This window comes from Ambystoma mexicanum, chromosome 10 (genome assembly GCF_040938575.1).
Source record: "Ambystoma mexicanum isolate Mex_15411 chromosome 10, UKY_AmexF1_1, whole genome shotgun sequence".
In the NCBI taxonomy this organism is placed as follows: domain Eukaryota; kingdom Metazoa; phylum Chordata; class Amphibia; order Caudata; family Ambystomatidae; genus Ambystoma; species Ambystoma mexicanum.
In genome coordinates, this window is record NC_090932.1 from 1,033,188,667 (window position 1) to 1,033,209,183 (window position 20,517).

Sequence of the window (20,517 nt, forward strand, 5' to 3'; positions counted from 1 at the left end):
GGTGGCGGTGTCCCGCCAGCCACACACACACGCACAATCTGCCTGTGTCTTACGAGAAAGCTTCGCCTGGGTCTGGCTTTTGGTCCCGTTCGATTCTTTAAATAAAATTATTCCCGATGCCCACATTCAAGCCTGGGTGAGACACGGGTGTAAACGCGAGCCTCCTTCCTTCAAAGGTGTCCTCGCAGAAGACAGCACGTGCCTGGCTGTCACCATCACAAATCAGGCCCTGATTGCCCGATAATAGTAGGGTCACGTGCCTGTTGTCAAGGTGGGCGATACGTGTCCGTAGACGGGTGGTCGCCGGCAGCCTTTCCCCTCTGTGTGTGTGAGGTGGGGAAGGGTCCGCATCCCTCCGCGCATTATTATCGTGTCATGGCAGCTGTAATAAAGGGGAAGCCGTGACTCAGCATCAAGGAGGGGCGCTGGGAATAATTCCCGGCAAAGGGGCAGATAGCTGAACCAGGCAGGAATCCGGTGTCAGCCCCCTCCCTTCTCAAACCACCACCATCCCGGAGCCGAAGATTGTCTGCAGGAGACGGGGAGGCAACGCGGCGCCACACCGGCACAAAGGGGAAAGCAATGCAACGGGCCACAGCGGCTCCATGCCCCCCGCAGACTTCTTGTAACCTGTAGGGCCGGGCGTGCGCGGGAACCCAGCCGCTGACATCTCCCCCACCCCGAAAGCTGACATCTCTCGCCTCCCCTCTTGCCATTGCCTAGGGACGGCAGAGCATCACTTCCGGATCAGTCCCCAGTTCTGCTGCAGAGTGCTTCTCCCGGTGTGGACGCTGAAGGGGCAACTTGCAGTCTCCCTCCTCCTCCAGAACCCATTGCAGAGAAAAGGGTAAGCGCACGACGCCCAACTTTGGAAGCAATGCCGCGCCGCCCCCCGATTGCACTGTTGCTTTGTAGTCATTGTTCTAAGCAATAAAAGGGGTTCAATGCAAGATCTATTGTCTGTTGTTCCTTCTGCCAACCTCGCCCGCCCCTTCCCACAAATACATCGATTAACTGCTGTTCTTATCCCGCAGGGGCAGATTGGCAGCTGGGGAGGGGAGACCCGAAGATGGCTGGCAGGAATGGCAGGCAGAACGGAGAGGAGGAGGAGGGCTTTTTCAAAAACCTGGGCTCCGGGAGCCCCAAGCCCAGGCAGAAATTCTGCGGCATGTTCTGCCCGGTGGAGGGCTCCTCGGAGAACAAGACCCTCGACTTCCACTCCCTGCCGCCGTCCAAAGGCTCGGGCAAGGTGGTGGCCCAGCAGAGGGACGTCGCCCACCTGGGCTACCAGAGCCCCGGCAGCAGGAGCAGCGGCGCCCGGGAGGACGCCGGGGAACCATCTGTTGATCCGGGGAGAAGGGTGGAGATCCGACGGGGCACCGGCAAGGAGGCCCTGCAGAACATCAATGAAAAGGTGAGCGGAGAATCTGCATGTTTGGCTGACATTCCGCTGCGTGCCATTAATGCTCCTTAACGCCCCCTTTTCGGCTTTCATTCATTGGCATTTCCTTTCGTTATGCCATGCAGCACCTGTTCATGATAGATCCCACTGTTACTGTGCAGTACCCGATAACCCCCATGTGCATTCTTCCAGGAGCAGCCCCACTGTAGCCCAAGCGGGGGTGTGTCCCGCTGCATGCCTCTTAAATCACTGTGAAATCCCACCGGGATTTGCCCCCTCATTAAGGGGAGGGCTGCCTTACCTTTTCGTGCACACCTGTGGCTGGTTTTAGGGAATTATGAGGGGGGGGCGGGGTTGGTCTTGTCTCTTCCATGCCCACATGTTCAACCATCAATGGGAAAGAAAACGCCCCACCCTTTTGGTGCAGCTCAGATCAGGAGGACGTGTGTGTGTGTGTGTGTGTGTGTGGTTAGAACAAGCTTCCCTGCTGGTGCTTCACACTTGGCGGCCCAGGACGAGTGGAGCAATGCGGAGGGGAGGGGTGCAACCTGACATTGGATGTCCCGAGGAGAGAGAGAGAGGCTCGTCGAACTGAGCCCTCCCCTGGGTGCTGCATGCATGCTCTCTGCCTTAGCGATGCAGCGCCCATGGCCGGGGCAGACCGATTATCCAGGACACGTGGCTATTCCCTGGGAAGCTGCGGGACTCAGCGGCGGGCGCTGCCTGCCTGTACCCGCAGGCTGGGGCTCACCGGGCGCACGCTGAGATGTACAGTAGCCCATTCCCGTTCTCTGGGGGAGCATGCGCACAAGAGCCGAACGTGGCGGATCCCTGCAGGACCCACGCCCATGGCCTCCATCAGGGGTGATGGGGAGGAGGGCTGCACAGGAATATATCAGTGAATTGCTGCCATGGACATTGTGTAACTACCATCTAGGGTGCGTGGAATTAAAACCTTGCCTTGATTTTTGGCATTCTGCAAACTGAACAAGACATTGGTTAGGGCTGATAAATGAAGCGGGTGTGTGGCCCAACCTCGCCAGTATCACATCATTATACTATAGCTGCTCATGGCATTGCCTCAAATTAATTATCAGGAAAAACTCCGAAATATGCCATTTTAAAGTGACAGCATTTATGGCATGGCGAATTTGGGTTATCTCGCTAGGCCTGGCTGGGCTTTCGCCCTAAAGTTCTCCCAGGCTGTCATTCGTGCTCTCGTTAGAAGCACAGCTGGTCGCGCTTTTGGCATTGGTTGCATGCCAGACAAACAGGGCGTTCCCCGTGGGCGATGCCCCCTTCTCCAGGAAGCCGAGGCTGCACGGAGAAGCTAAGTTAATCAAAAATAACGTCACAAATGGGGTCGTGCGCTTTTATAACGTGTCCCAGAGCGTTTTATTACCCAAATATATAAGCATTTGCAACGAAAAAAAAATGTAGGTTTTGTGTAGGCCTTGGATAGGTATTTGCCAGGCAATGACATCATTTGCCCAGGTGGTACGCAAACCAGTTGTTGAGATCTTATGGGCAGTTTGTAGCATCAACATGTGGAATCGGAGCACCTGGGGACCATGCAGATGGCAGGAGGGCGAGGACGTGGCTGTATGACCACCTTATGGAAGTTATGGCCCTTTATGTGAAGTGCTGCCATCATATTGCAAGCAGTCTCAATTGCCCCAAAATGCCATCATATGCCCCCCATAGTCCCCACATGAAGATTGTGATCGGGTACAGAAAGCTTTTTCAGACAAATTACTAAAAGCACAAGACAGAATTAAGCAAGAAGCATTGACATTCCCTTTGCCTATTGTAAAACATTTATCAATGCCTATAGAGGAATCCTATTCAGGTACTGATCCGACCAACAGTCAGTCGGATTGTATACCCAAGATTGCCACCTCACCCAGTTTAGCAACAACTTTTACCTTTAGGGAATCCACTGTTGATGAAATTACTAATATTCTTAAAATGATGCATCCTACAAACTGCCCTGGTGAGCTGCTTCCTTCTAAACTCATTCTGGAACACAAGGAAATGTTTGCCCCCTTTCTTTGTAGATTTGCTAATGCTAAGTTTTGGTTAGGTGTCATCCCCCAGTCGATTAAGAATGTTGCAGTCTCCCCCCTATTAAAGAAAGCAGGACAAGATCATATTGACCCAGCTAATCTTAGACCAATTACCAATACCTTATTCTTTCTTAAACTTGTAGACAAGGTAGCAACCATCCAACTACAGGCTTATGTACAGATGGCTGGTATACTACACATCAAACAATCAGGTTTTAGAAGCCATCATAGCACTGAGAGTGCTCTCTTGGATCTACAGACCCTCATGCTGTCTAAACTGGAGGAAAGTAAGTCAGGGCTGCTGATACTGTTGGATTTATCAGCAGCCTTTGACTTGCTTGATCATAAAATTCTACTTGACGGAATGAGGACTGTCGGGGGCCTCTCTGTCAATGCCATAGCTTGGTTGAGATCATTCTTGGAGGGCCGACGGTCACAGGTGTACTGGGGGGATAGTGCTTCTAAATCACAACTTATAACTTGTGGTGTGCCCCAGGGAGCATGGTTATCTCCATTATTGTTTAATATTTACATTCTTCCTCTCTGTAGTGAATTAGAGTCTTTTCAGATTTTCTTTTGTAACTACGCTGATGACTTTCAGTTGGTTCTCGATATCACTGGTGATTGCGATGCTGACCAACAAACAGTGAATATGGTTTACGAGAACGCGGGTGTCTACTGAAACAAACCGCTCAGGCCAACAAGCCAAGAATAAAGGATCTAATTACCTGGATGGATGGTTCTACACGGGGTGCTACCCCGAGATCGTACTCGGCGATTGATATCCATCCACCCATGCAAGACAAGCCTACAAACGAATGTGCCTACAAAGACCCTCTGGGAATAGGGAGATTCCCGGCTGGTCCCACTTCAAAAATTCAACGTACCATTACCCAATCCCCCAAGCCGAAGCACCCTGAGCTCCAACAAACCATCAAACAAGCTCCACTAGCGCAATTATGGTCTTGGATACCGAAGGCCCTCACGATCAACAAAAAGAAATAGCAATGCGCATTGCGTCCTCTCGCCCCTCTTTCCATCAGATCAACCACCGGGAAAGAGGAGATGTCGTTGGGGTCGTGGAACACTAGGGGCTTCCTGCACTTGACCAAGAAAGGGGATCTAAATCTTGGATGTTTCGACATAGTCTGTATTCAAGAGTCTTGGATGATGGAATGTCCCTCAATGGACGGATACGAAATAGCGTGCGCTCCAGCAAAAAAAGGGATTTTTGGTCACCCTTTCTCTGGACTTATAACAGCTATCCGCTTTGGCAGTGGACTACATCTTAAGAAAACGCTGAAATCCTCTACACACCTGCTTGCAACGGGGCTAAGCTGGGAACAGCCTTCTGAAAATAAGGGTCTTTTCACACAGCTGCCGTTAATCATTATCAACGTCTATTGGAATCCCACAGCCATAAGCAACAACTCCTTTCTAGCCCTGATTGGGCAAACTATCGACGAGGTTCTCGTGAAGTGTCCAGAGGCTCTCTTGATACTTTGCGGCGACCTGAACACCACTTGGCCCCCGCATGATACAAGCTGCATCCCTTCATCTTCCATATCTCTGAGAAAAGGACGTTGAACCAAGTGGCTGTCTTTGATGACCTCTAGAGCCTTACTCAGTGCTGGCGATCTATTTTCGAGAGCAAACCGACCACCAACATGGGAGAGGGGTAACTCCTACGCGGACACCGACCACATTTTTGTAAGCAGACATCTGGCAGCTTTAACAACTTCATTTGAAGTACTCAAGTCTACGGCTAGCGATCACAACCTGCTGGCCTTAAAATCGAAGACTCGCTCAACTGAAAAATTACACATGCACGTGCAAGTAGAGACCAATAACCAAAAAAAACGTCTCAAACTATCGGTGGACTCCCTGCTGAAGATCACGCACTACTACCAAAAGGAGGGAGACGAGCATTGCCAAAAGCATGAACTACTACCACCGGATTACCAACCACTCTTGGTTCCATACATATCGTCTAATAACAAGCCCAGACGCAGCAACAAACCTTTCACTCATGAGTATAGTGGTGAACTGGTGGAGAAAAGACGCCTAGTGAGGAAAATGAAAAAGCTATTGCGTGCACATCCGTCATCAGAAAACCAAGCCCGTTTCAACAAGGCGCAGCTAACTTACAAATCCTGGATCAGGCAGTATCAAACACACTTATATCAGCAGGACGCGGAAGCCATGCTGAAGCTGGTATGTGGTCATCATCACCCTCGAGAATTCTGGTCACTTTTGAGATCCACATCCTCCCCCCTGGAGGAACCACCGATAAATCCAATCAGCAAGGAGGGCTGGACGAATTTCTACAAAACCCTCTTCCAGGCACCCTCGGCGATAAACTTTACGGAGGTCAATACTCAACTGGAGCCTTGGGTAGACCTGAGCAATGAAGCGGAGATAATGAAAGTTCTTCATAGACTCCAACCATCGAGAGCTCCCGGTCCCGATGGAAACACCAATCTGGACCTTAAACAAAATCCAAAGGAATGGTCCACGTTGATCAGCGCAATCTTCAAACGATGCAAACACTCAAGGTCAATTCCGCTCTCGTGGACCACATCAATCGTGGTGCCCATATTCAAAAAGGGGTGCAAAGAGGAGGCAAAGAACTACCGCCCCATAGCACTGTTGGATACCATCGGTAAAGTCTTTGGAGCGTTACTGCTACAATATTTTCAGCGATGGGCAACACACGCTCCGTGTGCTGACCCGTTCCAAACGGGGTACACAAAAAACAACGGCACGGCGACCAACATCATGTACCTGAGCGCATTAAAGAGTAAAGTCATCGGAGGAGGGCCTCATGTTTTTTGGCCTTCATTGACTTGGCTCAAGCCTCTGACCAGGTCAATAGAGTGACCCTCTGGGAAAAATTGGGACACTGGAACTGCCCCACTGAAATTGTTCAACATATCCAAGCTCTCCACCAAAACACCAAGCTGCGTGTGAGGCTGAACCAAGCTGGCTTACTATCGGCAGAAATCCCAGTGGGAAGAGGAGTGAAGCAGGGCTGTCCATTAGCCCCGGTCCTTTTCATCGCGTATATTGGCGTCTCCAGATCGGAAACCTTGGGCTCGCGCTGCAGCGTGTTAAAATCCTGGAAAGAAGCCTGTAAACTGAAACTGTCGGAAATTAATTCCTCAGAGGCCGAGCTCATCCGAAACCCGAAAAAAATAAAAAAGAAAATGGGTGAGCTCGACTGGATCAAGACCTTGGATAACGCAGTAAAGGCAAAATCAGCTAGACACCTTCCGCCTTACCAAAGTAAACTAAACATGGTCCCAAACTACCTGAGCAAGTTCCCTAGTAAATCGGCCAGAAATGTTTTCTTGAGAGCGCGCCTAAATCTTCTGGAAACCCAGGAGATTTTAACACTTAGAGGGCTAAGTAACTCAGACAAATGCCGTTTCTGCACAAATGAAGAAGATGTTGAAACCATACGCCACCTGCTACTTAATTGCCCGGGGACTAAGGCAATAGGCAAAAAGTTTCTGCTACCGCACCTTTCAGCCTCCTACGCTAAGGAAGAGGAGCTATGGTGGGGCCGTTTAATGAGTGGAGAAAGGCTACTTGGACAATCGCCACCACACAGACTCTTAAACACATTTTGGCCCTTTGAATCAAAGCTTGGTCCATAAATCAACTAAGCTTCCACTGTGATGCACTATGACGCAAATTAGACTTTCTTTTCTGCATTTACGCTCTTCTTTTTTGCATATACGTTCTTCTCTTTTGCATTTTTGTCTTCTTCTACAGTTCTTTTGTAAAAATCATTAATTTGATTAAATCAAGTAAATAAATAATATGGTTTAACTACTGATAAAGCAGTGGATGTCCACCAATTGGCTCTGCTTGAATGCCTTAAAGACGGAACTGATGGCTATTTGGCCCCCGTCGGGCACTAACCCAGTTGGACCAAGAGTATGCAAGTTTCAGGTAGATGGCAGTTCTATTAAGGTTGTGCAGAAAGTTAAAACTCTGGGCACCTTCATGGAATATAGCCTAGACTGTGAAGCTCATGTCACAGCCATTACTAAGAGCACAAATTATCATCTTAAAGTGCTCAGGCAGGTCGCCCCTCTTATTTCAGTTGAAAATCGCACCAAACTTGCAAGAGCCGTTATTTTGCCACGTGTAGACTACTGCAATGCGCTCCTAGGTGGGGCACGCAAAGCTAATATCCAAGAATTACAAAAAGTCCAGAATAAAGCCATCCGCATCATCTTCCAGATGAAACGTTCAGAACCTACTACGGCAGCTAGGAAAAAACTACACTGGCTTCCTGTGGAAACCAGAATCCAGTTTAAACTCCTAACTATCTGCCATAAATGCATTTTTGGGAATGCTCCAACTTATCTGAAGGACATTGTTAGTATTTCTCAGCCCAAAAGAAACCTTAGGTCAGCTGAAGACTTCTTATTAGGACAGCATCAAGTGAAACGATCGCGTGGGCTCGGCAGGGCTTTTTCCACTCAAGGAGTGAAGACATGGAATGCGTTACCGGCTTCCTTGCGTAAGACCAAGGATCTCCGCATTCCGGAAACAACTGACAACATATCTCTTTAATTAGTATGTATTCTCAATAGCAGCTCGGTCACTATACCTGTCTCTCGGCGCCTGGATGCCTACAGGCTTTGGCGCGGTACAAGCATAAATAACAATAACAATAACATGAAAGCTATAGCTGCGCATGTCCACGTGCTCCCAAAAGATGGCAAGTGCAGCCTCAGGTGCCCCAATAGTGCCATCACAAGCCTGGTATAGGCACCATATATAAACTAGAACTTTACATGGCCAGGTGCTGGCAACATTTGAGAAGTGCAGCCTCCAGTGCCCCAATAGTGCCATCATAAGCCTGGTATAGGCATCATATGTAAACTACAGCTTTACATATCCAGGTGCTCCCAAGAGATGCCAAGTGCAGCCTCAGGTGCCCCAATAATGCCATCATAATCCTGGTATAGGAACCATGTGTAAATTACAGCTTTACATATCCAGGTGCTCCCAAGGGATGCCAAGTGCAGCCTCACCTGCCTCAATAATGCCATCATAAGCCTGGTATAGGCACTGTATGTAAACTACAACTTTACATGGCCAGGTGCTGGCAACATTTGGGAAGTGTAGCCTTGTGTCCCAATAATGCCATCATATGCCTGGTATAGGTAACATATGTAAACTAGAACTTTACAAGGCCAGGTGCTGGCAACATTTGAGCAGTGCAGCCTCATGCCGCAATAATGCCATCACAAGCCTGGTATAGGCACCATATGAAAACTACAACTTTACATGGCCAGGTGCTGGCAACATTTGAGAAGTGCAGCCTCCATTGCCCCATTAGTGCCATCATAAGCCTGGTATAGGCACCATATGTAAAGTACAACTTTGCATGGCAAGGTGCTGGCAACATTTGAGAAGTGCAGCCTCCAGTGCCCCAATAGTGCCATCATAAGCCTGGTATAGGCACCATATGTAAACTACAACTTTACTTGACCAGGTGCTGGCAACATTTGAGAAGAGGAGCCTCCATTGCCCCAATAATGCCATCATAAGCCTGGTATAGGCACCATACGTTAGGGGAATAAAATATGCAGGTGCTGCTATCACATGCCCAGTGCAGCCTCAGAACCCAGTAATGCTACCATATGACTGGTAGAGTCACCGTGCATAAGGTTTAGCCTTGCAGTTGCTGCTATAAAATGCCAAGTGCAGCCTCAAATACCCCAACAACACCATCATATGCCTGCAGTAGTCGCCCTATATTAGATATACCCTCACCTGTGCAGCTGCTGCTATCATATGCAAAGTGTAGCTTTGGGAATGGGAAGTTGCCCCCCCCCCCAAAAAATGCCTAAAACACTGGAGGGGACAACCCCCTTTGGCACAGCCAGGCGTCTCAAAAGAATTTTTCAAGTGCTTAAAAGACAGCCTAATTGATTTACAAAGAAGTACAAAAGAAAGAGCTGCATCTAATATATTCAAGTGCATTGTGTAGAGGAACGTGGTTGGTCAGTAAATAGCTGACAAGTAGGAGGCCAAAGATACTCCGGTTTTTAGCAAAAATCACATAGGGCCTCATTACGACCCTGGCGGTATGGGGTTAACGGCGCCGGTAGAGCTGCCGGCGCCGTTAACCCCATACCGCCTCTTTACGAGGTACCCGCTCAGGACACCTGGTTTGACCAGATGTCCTTAGCGGGTCCCGCGAGCGGCCCAGCATGCTAACGATGGGCCCGTCATTAACGTAATCCTGTGGTAACTCCACGGGACCAAGTGCTGGTAACGGTGACTGAGCTTGGTGGTAATTCGGCGGATTTACCACCAAATTGCATCCAAAGTCGTTATGAAGCCCATTGTGTGGTGGAATTTTCAAGCTCATAATAGTCTTATCTCCACACCACTAAGCCCTTCCAACTAACGCCCAAACATCTCGTCTCTCACACCGCCATGACTTGTACCATCAGCACCTCTTCCTCAAAGCAAATAGCTGTTCTTCCTAACACCTGTAACCTCTTTAAAATTATTTATTTATGCATTTTCTCTACAGTCTTTCTGTATGTACGATGACCCCTCTTTTAGCGACCGGCTCCAATTCTCTAGGCACTAGGATAGCTGATATTTTCTTGGTGTTGAATTTCTTTTGCTACCTAAAATTCTAGACAGACAGGTGGTGTCTTTGATATGATATGATATGGCATTTATAACGCGCCTATACACAAGTGTTTCAAGTATTTACTTGCCTCTGGTCACCTTAAACCGCTGATGAGACACGATCTGGCACGTGGGTTCAGTGCCAACAAAGTATGTTTACACTCTGACAAGCTTGAAGAAAGTGGTACAGGGAAGCCCTTTTGAAAAAGCATAGGCCAACAATCCAGCAGACTGGCCTTTGAGATGCAAGTCTGAGCACACTGCCTCCTCTTTCGAAGCTGGCGTTCGAGTAATCTCTAGCTAGGCAGGGCAAACAGGCAGAAGCGAGAGAGAGACAGAGAGAGAAAGAAAGACAGATATAGCTAAAGAGAGACAGGGATCAAAATGGAAATTTGTTTGTTGAGCAGGAGTCAAAAACATCTCCTGGGTATTGGGCATCACCGTGTAGGAAGGAGCTACCTCGGGAGAACCAGGAGCTTGCACATAGCACGCTGCAAATCTACACTTGCATTCGATGCAAATGCTACATTTTTGTCCATGATGTATGTTTCACTCTGCTTCAAATATGCCACAGAAGTGTCCTTTAAACACATTTTGTTCCTACTACCAAACCTCAAGTTCTGAGGACAGCTGTCATAAGATGATTTGCATGACAGGATGTTTTATTCTCTGATCACATCAATTGCCAATATCCTTGTGTAGACAGTTAAGGTCATCCCTAGCCTATCTGAAGATAGACCATCTTCTATAAAGCTGCCATTTACCCTTCCATGCTTCTGCTGGCATGGAGTATGGGGACCTGCGGGTACTCTCCTTTGATTTATCATGCTTGACCCTGCTGATATCATTGTGCTGGGTGGCACACATATTCACATTGTCTTTTGCAAATGCCATGACAAAAGAGTCCAAGAGATTGTTCTTCTAGTGGAAGCGATATTGTGGTGGTGAAATAGTCAAAAATGTAGAGATTGCTATGGCAAATCCAAGCCACAATTGGTGCGTGTTCTTCCGTATCGAATATTCATGAAAATCCGCCTCTTGATTTAATGGAGCCCAGTCTAAGAATAGCTCAAAGGTTCTTGACATTGTGGATTTTCTTACTTTGACAGATACATTAGATATGACAGGGCTACTGTAAGGAACCCCTCTTGAGTTCAGTCTCAGGCCCATGCCTTCATACCCCGATAAAACGAATGGAAAGAACAAGTTACTTGTAACCCCAGTTCTTCTTCATGTATGTATTCATTACATGTATACATGCTGAATATCTCTGCTCATATGTGGCACATTGGAACACTGTTTAACAGGGAGAGCTTTCTTTACTTCCCTATCAGTTTTTAAGCAATAACTAATAAATGTAACCCCCCTAAAAGCACACCAAGTCTGTTTTACATTGAATTTCAAATTTTCTTTAAAAAAGGAAAAAGGGAAAAACAAGGCAACAGGCGGATAATGTTAACTAATTGAAAATGCACTGCCACATGAAGCTGCGCCAAGGTCCCACAATGCAGTGCAATGACCGTTATAGTCTGCTTATTTGTCCTTAAGGCTCCAACTGGTGATTCTGTTTTCATTCTTAAACTCTTCCTTACTTCTCTCGAGATGAGGGTGGGTTGTTCATGAATTTAATATTGATACCCACGATGAGAACTAGGATTACAAGTAAATAACTTTTCATTCTCCATCGCAGGATTCTCATTAATAATATTAATTAACACTAAATTGAATAGCAAGCACAACTCCCAAAGAATTAGAGGCAAAGAAATCAGTGAAAAGGAAAAAAGAAAAATAATATAATATCAATCTCTCTATTTAAAGAGATTTCTTAAAGAACAAGGACCAAAACAGCAATATAGATTCATCCGCACTAACTCTGCTTACTCTGTTTGACAGGAAGGATAACATCCATTGTACTGCTGCTGATGAAAAGTTGGCCAATACCTTCAGACGATCTGCCAAGATGGTGTGGTCGACAAGGTTGAAAGCGAAAGATTGATCTAACGATAAGAAGGGAAGTGAGACCTTTATCCATTCTACTGAGTAGCTTTGATTTTAAATCTAGAAGAGAAGTTTCAGTCCGGAAGCCCTGTCTAAAACCCGATTGAGATGGGTTCAGGATAGGGAAAAGATTAAGATTTTGAGCAATCTGAGAGTAGGCAACTCGATCTAGAATTTTGAGGAGGAAAGGAGTATTGGTTATGGGCCTATAGTTCGAGGGAATATCCTGTGCCACGCCAGGTTTTTTTAGAAGCGGAGTAATCCATGCAAGTTTCAAATCATCGGGTACCACACCGGTTATTAGGGAAGAGTTAATACATTTGCATATCGCTTCTACAAGAGTTGGTAGACTGTCTTAATGATGAGGGTGGACCAAGGGTCCCCCTTACATTTTGTAGCCTTGAGCTGGGAGATCACTATTGCGAGTTTGTCCATGGTGATAGGGCTAAAGTTAAAAATTGGAATAGCTGCATCTCTAACAAAGGGTTTACGCTCCCTGATGTCCAAATTACAGACAGTCAGAGATTTTATAGCTATAATGCCTTCTCGAATGTCCGCAAGTTTCTTAACCATCGCATTTTGAATTTCAAGACACCACTTGGCATCTTTGACAATTGTGGATGCCTGAGGTTGGGGTGTAGTCTCCTGCTCTTTAAGAGGTAGCCAAGGAGATTCTTAGGTTGTGGTTATCCTTCTTGGCTGCCACTATGGCGGACTTGTAGCTCTTAGAGGCTCTTTTTAAGGGCACCCAGATCTAAGGGTGTTGGGTTTGCCTTCCAGATGTAGAATAGCTTAAGTGAAGTAGATTCCATGCTTTGCAGTTCCGGGAAAACCACGGTTGACTTCTTTTTCCCCTCAGAAGACTTCTCTTTAGATTTCGGTGGGGCCAAGGTATTAGCCACATGGTAGATTCATGGACACGGAATCCGGCGAATCTAAATCTGAAAAAACTGGCAGATGCCCTTAAAATGGGGTCAATTTTTTCACGAGTTAAGTGCTTCTGATTTCGAAAACAAGACAGAGTGCGCATAATTAGGCTTAATTTTAGTAGGAAATGGTACTGTGAAAGAAAAACGCACAAAGGCATGGTCTGACCAGGGGCAAGGAGAAACCGAAATATCATGACACAGAACGTTAGAGACTGATATCCAATCCAATGTATGACCCATTATATGGGTTGGAACATGAATGGATTGCATCAGCCCCAGGTCTGTGAGCGATTGTGACAGCTCTCCGGCAATCGGATCATCAGCATGGCCTAACCAATAGTTAAAATCCCCAAGAACTATAAAGTGTACGTTAGGCTTTAGAAGAGGGAGCAGATAACTAGAAAGGGCTTGGGTGAAGTTTTCTGTTAGGGAAGGTGGGCTGTAAATTAATATGATGTTTACTGTGGCCTCAGCATTCATACCAAGTTTGACATGCATAAACACAACACCATCCATAAGGTAGCCTTTCACTTCCCGTACAGAGCGAGTATCTTTAAGAATTAGAGCAACCCCTCCCCCCCTACCAGCCATTCTATCTTGTCTCAGCATGTTATAAACTGCTGGAATAGATAGATTCAAGGCAGGACCGGCAGAGCTAGATCCCCACATTTCTGTTAACACACATATATCTAGATGATGAAGTTCTATATAATCTGCGACCTCATGTGTGTGTTTAACCAGAGATCTGGTAGTAAGTAACATGCATCGTAAGGTATCAATGGGAGAGAGAGGATGTCGCAGGGGCTCTGGTGGATTCGCTTTATTAGCAAGTTGTACTTCCGAGATAGGTGTCAAGCTATTGGATAATATATCCTTGGGTATCTCAATTGGATGGACAATCCGAATGGCCGCCAAGTGGCTTACAACAGTAGGAGCAATTAGTTCTGCTTCCATGGGAGGGCAATCCACGAGATCAATACAAGTCTCCTGCGAGGATGAGATTGAAGTAAGAGCTGGGGAGACCGTCGATGGGAGACTCACCCTCATGAGATTAGCTGAGGCTCGCCGCGGGCTAGCAAAGATGTTTTTAGCTGCATCAATTGCAGCCAAGACTTCCTGCAAGACCATGGCTGTTGACCAAACAGAGTAGTCAGCCAACACTTTGGCACATCCGGTCACGGACCTGAACAGACCGGCTTGCCCCCTTCACGCCGGTAAGTAGGGCTAGTTGAACTACAATTTTAGATGGGAGTTGTAGTTTTCTCCCGTTCTGTGTGCGTGCAGGAAAAAAGATAGTTCCTGATTCAAGTCGCACAGCAAACCTACCTCAAAAGGTAATAATGAGCTACTTGAGAGGATAAAAACACGCAAACAAAGAGGTGAGTGAAGTATAGGAAGTATATAAAATGACAATCACGCTAAAATCATAGGATTTAAAATAATAATTTAAAATATCCTTACAAATAGCACAACAGTCACTCAGTTTTTACAATCAATAGTGAGACAACGGGGAAGCCAGGGGCTTTATAGTCTGCACAGACCGGCTTGCCCCCTTTGCGCCAGCACGTTCGCACCAGGTTTATGGGTAAGTAGGGCTAGTTGAACTACAGTTTTAGATGGGAGTTGTAGTTTTCTCCCGTTCCGTGTGCGTGAAGGAAAAAAGATACATCCTGATTCAAGTCGCACAGCAAACCTACCTCAAAAGGTAATAATAAGCTACTGGGGGAACATCCCAAATGGCGGTTCTACCCGGTTTCACCAGGCTCTCCTCCATCTTGAAGAGTTCCCTTGCACACTTCCCTCCAGTATACATTTGGTGGCAAGAAGATATCTTTGTCAGGAGCAGCTCTGGTAGTCCTCTACTTTAATAACAGGTGAAGAATAAATGCCTGTTACATGACATTACAAAGGTAACTTTTGCATACTCCAGTCTACATATCTAAAGAGATGATCAATCAATGAGGGGTTGATCTGTGCCAGTGCATGGCTTTGTCATAAGATCCCTGCTTACTCATCAAGGAGAAATCATGATAGCATGATTCGCAACCTTTCCCTCAGACGCATCATCTAAGATGGGCCTTGGCCCTCTGTGGTAGCAGATGCATCGATTGAGGGCATATGGGCCTTTATTGCTAGATGAAAGCACACCGCTTCTTTAGCTTTTTAGAATGGCCAGCGTTTCAGCGTAGCATGTCTAAACTGCTTGAAGGGATGTTAGAGAGATGAACGGCCATTAATTCCAGCGTGAAAGGGGGCGATCGAGCCGCTTTGCTGATAATTATGGGCAAAGGATGGCTCAGCGGCAATACACTCGCCTTGGAAGCAAGACGACCCGGAGCAGCACAGGTTCAATCCCTGGTCCGCGCTTAGAAACCTCTGGGTATTAAGCACGTTGTAAATAACCAATTATAAAATGAGAACAACTTTATGACTATTTCCTTAGAATATGACCAATCTGAGCGAATCCCATTGATTCTTTGGGGTTCAAAAGGTTTGTTTCAAGGTCACCAGTGCAATGTTTGATATGTGCGGAAGTCCGCAAACAGAAAGGTGCAGGGAAACACCAATACAAGTGCAAAATCACTGCCTCTATCAGATCATATATAAAACCATGTCATCGTCCTAGTGGCTTACGATGAAGTAACTACTGTTCATGACTCAATGCACTAGTTCTTACTGGAAGCATATAACCTTTAGTGCACCTACTATGCACCATGGGAATTCCTCCCAGACATTTGAATTACAGGGAACAGATCTCTGAGTAGTCCATTGACACTACGGAAAGATAATTGTATGTCAAGTTACTCACCATAGTGGCTCTTGCACTCGTAGTCCATAGATACTTTTTCTCCATACTGATGGAATATCCGCCCCTTGGGGATGGGTCCGGGGCATTACGCAGCAATACATTTTTCATAGCACAGTTAGACAGATGTGCATTGGGGGGCTAGGGCCCTGAATAGCTCCAATCCCACCCTTTGTTGCTCTGGGAAACGAGTGAATGCATGAGGCTGCGCGCGATCAATGCGTAGTGTTCTGCATAGCCTACTCCTATTATTTGACATGGAACCTTACTTTGAAGTAAGTCGGTTTCCCTATGCAAGATCATGCCAGGCACATTAAAGTACCTTCACCTGAAACACTGAGATGCTGGACATTGACAAGGTGCTGCGTTGGAATATGTTAATACATTCATAAAACGCGACCCTATTGATGCTAAACCCATGGCTGCTGACATTTTTAAGAAAATAACACTGCTCAATGTATGCTGTTACTTGGGTGAAGCTTTTCGTCCCCTAGGCTATTGCACCGATTTAGGACTGATCAAAAGTCTTGGCACTTATGTACTACTTAGAGTGAAGTTGATGCAAATGTTGCTAACATGTAACTGTAGATTTTGAAATATTAGCGCGTAAATGGGTTGCCCGTTCTTCTGTCCGCTAATTTTGTCACTTTTTAGCTTTCTTTTCCCTTTGCCTTATGGCTGTTGTTGGTAAAATTGATGGTGGTGTTGATCAGACACTTATAATGAGCTTCCCCCAAAGGGGGAATGTCAAGTTATGTTAGTTAGCCAAAAATAGTACATAGGTGCCCCTCTGCGAGAACAAACACGGCTTAATGACCTGTTCATTATGAAGGTACCCACTCGAGTGTCCGCAGCCACACTTTAGCTCACTGTACCTTTCACAGAAGGGAAATATCCATTTGCATATCAGTCTTTGTCCCGCCCACATGGGCAGTCCAGCACCGAAATGCTTTGGCAATTCTCTTCTGAACAAGAGTACCAACAGCAACCTCAGGCACGTGTTTCAGTCTTGTTGGGCCTCACCAGTGAGGTTGAGCTGTGCCTATCTGGGGACAGTAAGCAAGGGGTCCCCGACTGAATGACCCTAGGAAACACAGGGTGACTAAACCTAAGTCCCTTAAATAAGCAAAAATAGTCCTTAGGCGCCCCTCTGCCAGAACGAACACGGTTAAATGACCTGTTCTTTGGAAAGGTACACACTGGAGAGTCTGTAGCCACACTTTTTGTTTTTTTATGTTAGTTAGCATTTGTATAGTGCACAACTACTGGTGGCATGACCTTTTGCCAGGGGTGGACTGGCCTTACGGAGCTCTGCAGATTTCCCGGTAGGCATCTGCATCGTGGGCCTCTTTTGTGGGTTATTTCCAAATGTTCCCATAGGAAAAGAGTTGGGCTTGCTGCAAATGTGTATTATGGTGGCCGCTTAGAAAATTATTTCCAGGGCCTCTTTTGGTTCCCAGTCCACCTCTGCCCTTTACTGCTGGGGGGTGCCCCGGAGCATTGTTGGGGGGTGCCTAGATGCGAGGTTGGAAGACTGTAGCTGTGAGTGGTTGTCAGATTTAACAGGGGAGGTGCCTAGTCCCATGAAGTCATGTCTTGGTTATTAGAGGTAAGAGCTGCTGCCTTCAGGGTGTGAGCCCACAACCATAGACCACAGTACCTAACAATTCCAGGGAGCAAAGATCCCGACAGGCAAGTGCTCCTTTTTGGAAAGTATCATTGATACAGTTGAGTTCTGTGTCGGAAACAGCCTCCCTTTGATTGTGCGAGCAGTCATCAGTGAGCAGAGGTGAGCGGAGGTGCGGCTTGACATGTCTTCGGTTCTGTCGGTCTCCGCTCCACACGGTATAATAGGCTGTCCGTATGCGGGTCTGTTAACATTAATTAAGATGACATCAGGATGGTCGGTATCTGAGGTGAAGTGTCCTAATCCATATGTACAGATTCTCTTTCTAAAGCAAAGGATGGATGCACCATATCCGGCATTGATCTTAATGAACATCTATTGGCGAATAAACATGGGGAAGGAGCGGAAATTCATGGACTCTATAACAAATTGTATAGATAATGCAATGGTTGAATGGGAGGAGGTGAAGTTTGTGATCTGTGGTGATTTAAATATGAAGCTGTTGGATAAGATAGGCCAGGTTTTAAGTGAGAGCAAATAGAAAGATAGAGAGAGGGAATGGGTGCATAGTATGGGGGTAAGAGAAATGTGTATTTTTAATGCTCAAACGGAGGAAGATATCCCGGGTCGTCCAACATGGAAATTGGGAGAATCAGAGTTGTGTATAGACTACTGTTTTGCCTCTGAGAATCTCAGGGAGAAGATCGAAGATCGATAGATTCGTAATTATGCCACAGAGACAGAGTGATCATGATTTGTTGGCTATATACATCACCAGGTGGAAGAAGGATGAAAGTAGGGAAGGGATGAAGGAGGTTGAATTGGGTTGGGATGGAAATCGATTAAGATTGAAACCACAGGAGGCTGTGAAAGTGAGTGCTACCTGTTCCAGCTGTGTGAGGACCCCTCAGACATAAACTACACGGGGCTCCTAAATGAGTTCAGCAGGAAAGGGGATTCAGGGGAAAAAAAAACTTGGTTCAGAAACATGTTTATGATCTTCAGATGGTGAGAAAGAGTTGTCAGATGAGAAAAGAGATACAAAAAGATAAGGAAAGATGAGCAAGAGAAAAAATCTGAAAGAATTAGGAAAGTTAGACAGTCTTACAGAAATTGGTGCAAGAGATCCAGGATTATACGTGCACAGAATGACGCTGAGTCGATTATCAAGGCGGTTTGTGCAAAAAATGCAAAAAATGTTTGGGAGCTTATTAATAATGGAGGTGTTTTTCGACAAGCATGTACTCTGGCTATGGTCTCGGCTTCCTTGGAAATTCGCCTTCGATTAACACAACGCCATTATGTTACTTGGTAATCTGAGGGCCTCTCAAGCGGTGGGGCCTGACGGTCTCTCAAACCAAGAGTTAAAGAAAAATAAAGAACAATTGGGGAAATTGTTGGTAACTATGTTCTCACAAATAATGATAAATAAAGAGATTCCATCGTCTTGGAGGGAAGCGAATATAGTCCCCATCAATAAGAAAGGCGATAGGGCTGAGCCTAAAAACTATCGCCCTATTGCACTTATTTATTCCATTGGAAACATTTTTGCCACTGTTCTCCTGAGAGACCTAAGGAGCTTGGCTGAGAAAAGTGGGATATTAGACCCCCGACAGACAGGATTCGTAAGGGGGGTGAGCACAGCCCATAACCTTTTTATCATAAACATATTGAAGGAAAGGGCATTTGAGGAAGGTAAAACTTTATTCCTGGGCTTCATGGACCTTGGACAGGCCTTTGATGGCGTCATAAGAAAGAAATTATGGGCCAAATTGCAAGCTTGGGGATGCCCATGGGACCTGGTTGAAGCCATTGAAGCCCTATACACTGACAACTCCGTAAGAATCCGTCTGTTATCAAAAGGGTTGCTCACCCAAAAGATCTATACTTTTAAAGGACTAAAGCATATCTGGCGGACTCGCAAAAAGAGGTGAGAGCTTGTCCCCTGAAAATAAAGAAAAAATCCCATGGATACTCTTTGCGGATGATCTGGTCTTCTTAGACCAGACCCTGATAGGGCTACAAAGGAGGTTGGGGGCTTTTGAGGTCTATTTAAAAGAAAATGGTATGCGGATCAACATTCCCAAATCAAAAGTCTTGATCATGAACTAGGTGGGTAAAAAAAGCAGGAAAAATGTGAGTGGAGGGGGGAGGCGATGCCCCTGGAAACTGTTGAAACTATGGTGTATTTGGGACTGACAATAAATAGAAGCTGGAACGAAACGGATCACTATAAATATCTGCAATTAAGATTGACAACGCTAACTAACCAGGGACGGGCATTCCATCGTAAATATGGAAAATTCACATTGATCCCTCTAATATCATTTTACAAGGAAAAGGTGGCACAGATTTTAACATACGATGCAAAAGCCATGCTCCATCTATCTTGCTTGGTGTGGGAGAAATTGGAGGCCCAGTTCTGGAGGAGGGTGTTGAGGCTCCCAAATAGTCTAACATTTTGTGTGATCAGGCAGGAGCTCATATTGCAGTCATTAGAATCTATGGCACTGTGGAAGACAATGTCATTAAATAGGAAGTGTGCAGCAGACTCTACGACTTTGCCTTTTGCAATCCTGCATCTTGGTAAAGGGTCCAAGGATAAGCATTTTGAGCTTTGGAGAATGAAAGTGGAAAACATCTTAAAAATAAAGAACATAGAGATGGAAATGTTGATGCAAAATCCAATAAAGGCAAAGAGGAAACTTATGGCAGGGGATTGGATTCTTACCCAAGACCAATGTGGAAATAACTAAATGTCCTACCTAAATACCTTCAACAATTTCCATCTTCAAGGTACAGAGACGTTATGCTTGGATGTCGTTTAAACATCTTGGAAATGAAGGAGGTGCAATGGCTAAGAAAAACCCCAGGAGTGGAAAACCTGCAGTATCGATACTGTAAGAACAGTGATACTGTTGAAACACCCATGCATTTGATAACTAACTGTGAACCATTAAAGCAAATTAGAAGTGCCTTCTTGGAGGGGTTTGAATTGATGGGTGAAAGCATCAATCCAT

The 20,517-nt window shown here is 46.0% G+C and overlaps 1 protein-coding gene across 2 annotated transcripts in view; it reads left to right on the forward strand.

Annotated features, from left to right (window-relative positions):
- The first annotated feature begins 430 nt into the window (after positions 1 to 430).
- Positions 431 to 20,517, forward strand: part of LOC138491968 (dihydropyrimidinase-related protein 2) — a 581,041-nt gene continuing 560,954 nt past the window's right edge. Inside the window, exons 1-2 of one of the 2 annotated variants that reach the window (XM_069618857.1) lie at positions 431 to 847; positions 1,035 to 1,414. In XM_069618857.1, the coding sequence (XP_069474958.1) occupies positions 1,070 to 1,414 (345 nt within the window). In that variant the 5' untranslated portion in view covers positions 431 to 847; positions 1,035 to 1,069. The remainder of the gene's footprint in view (positions 848 to 1,034; positions 1,415 to 20,517) is intronic. The other variant, XM_069618856.1, reaches the window with a different exon arrangement.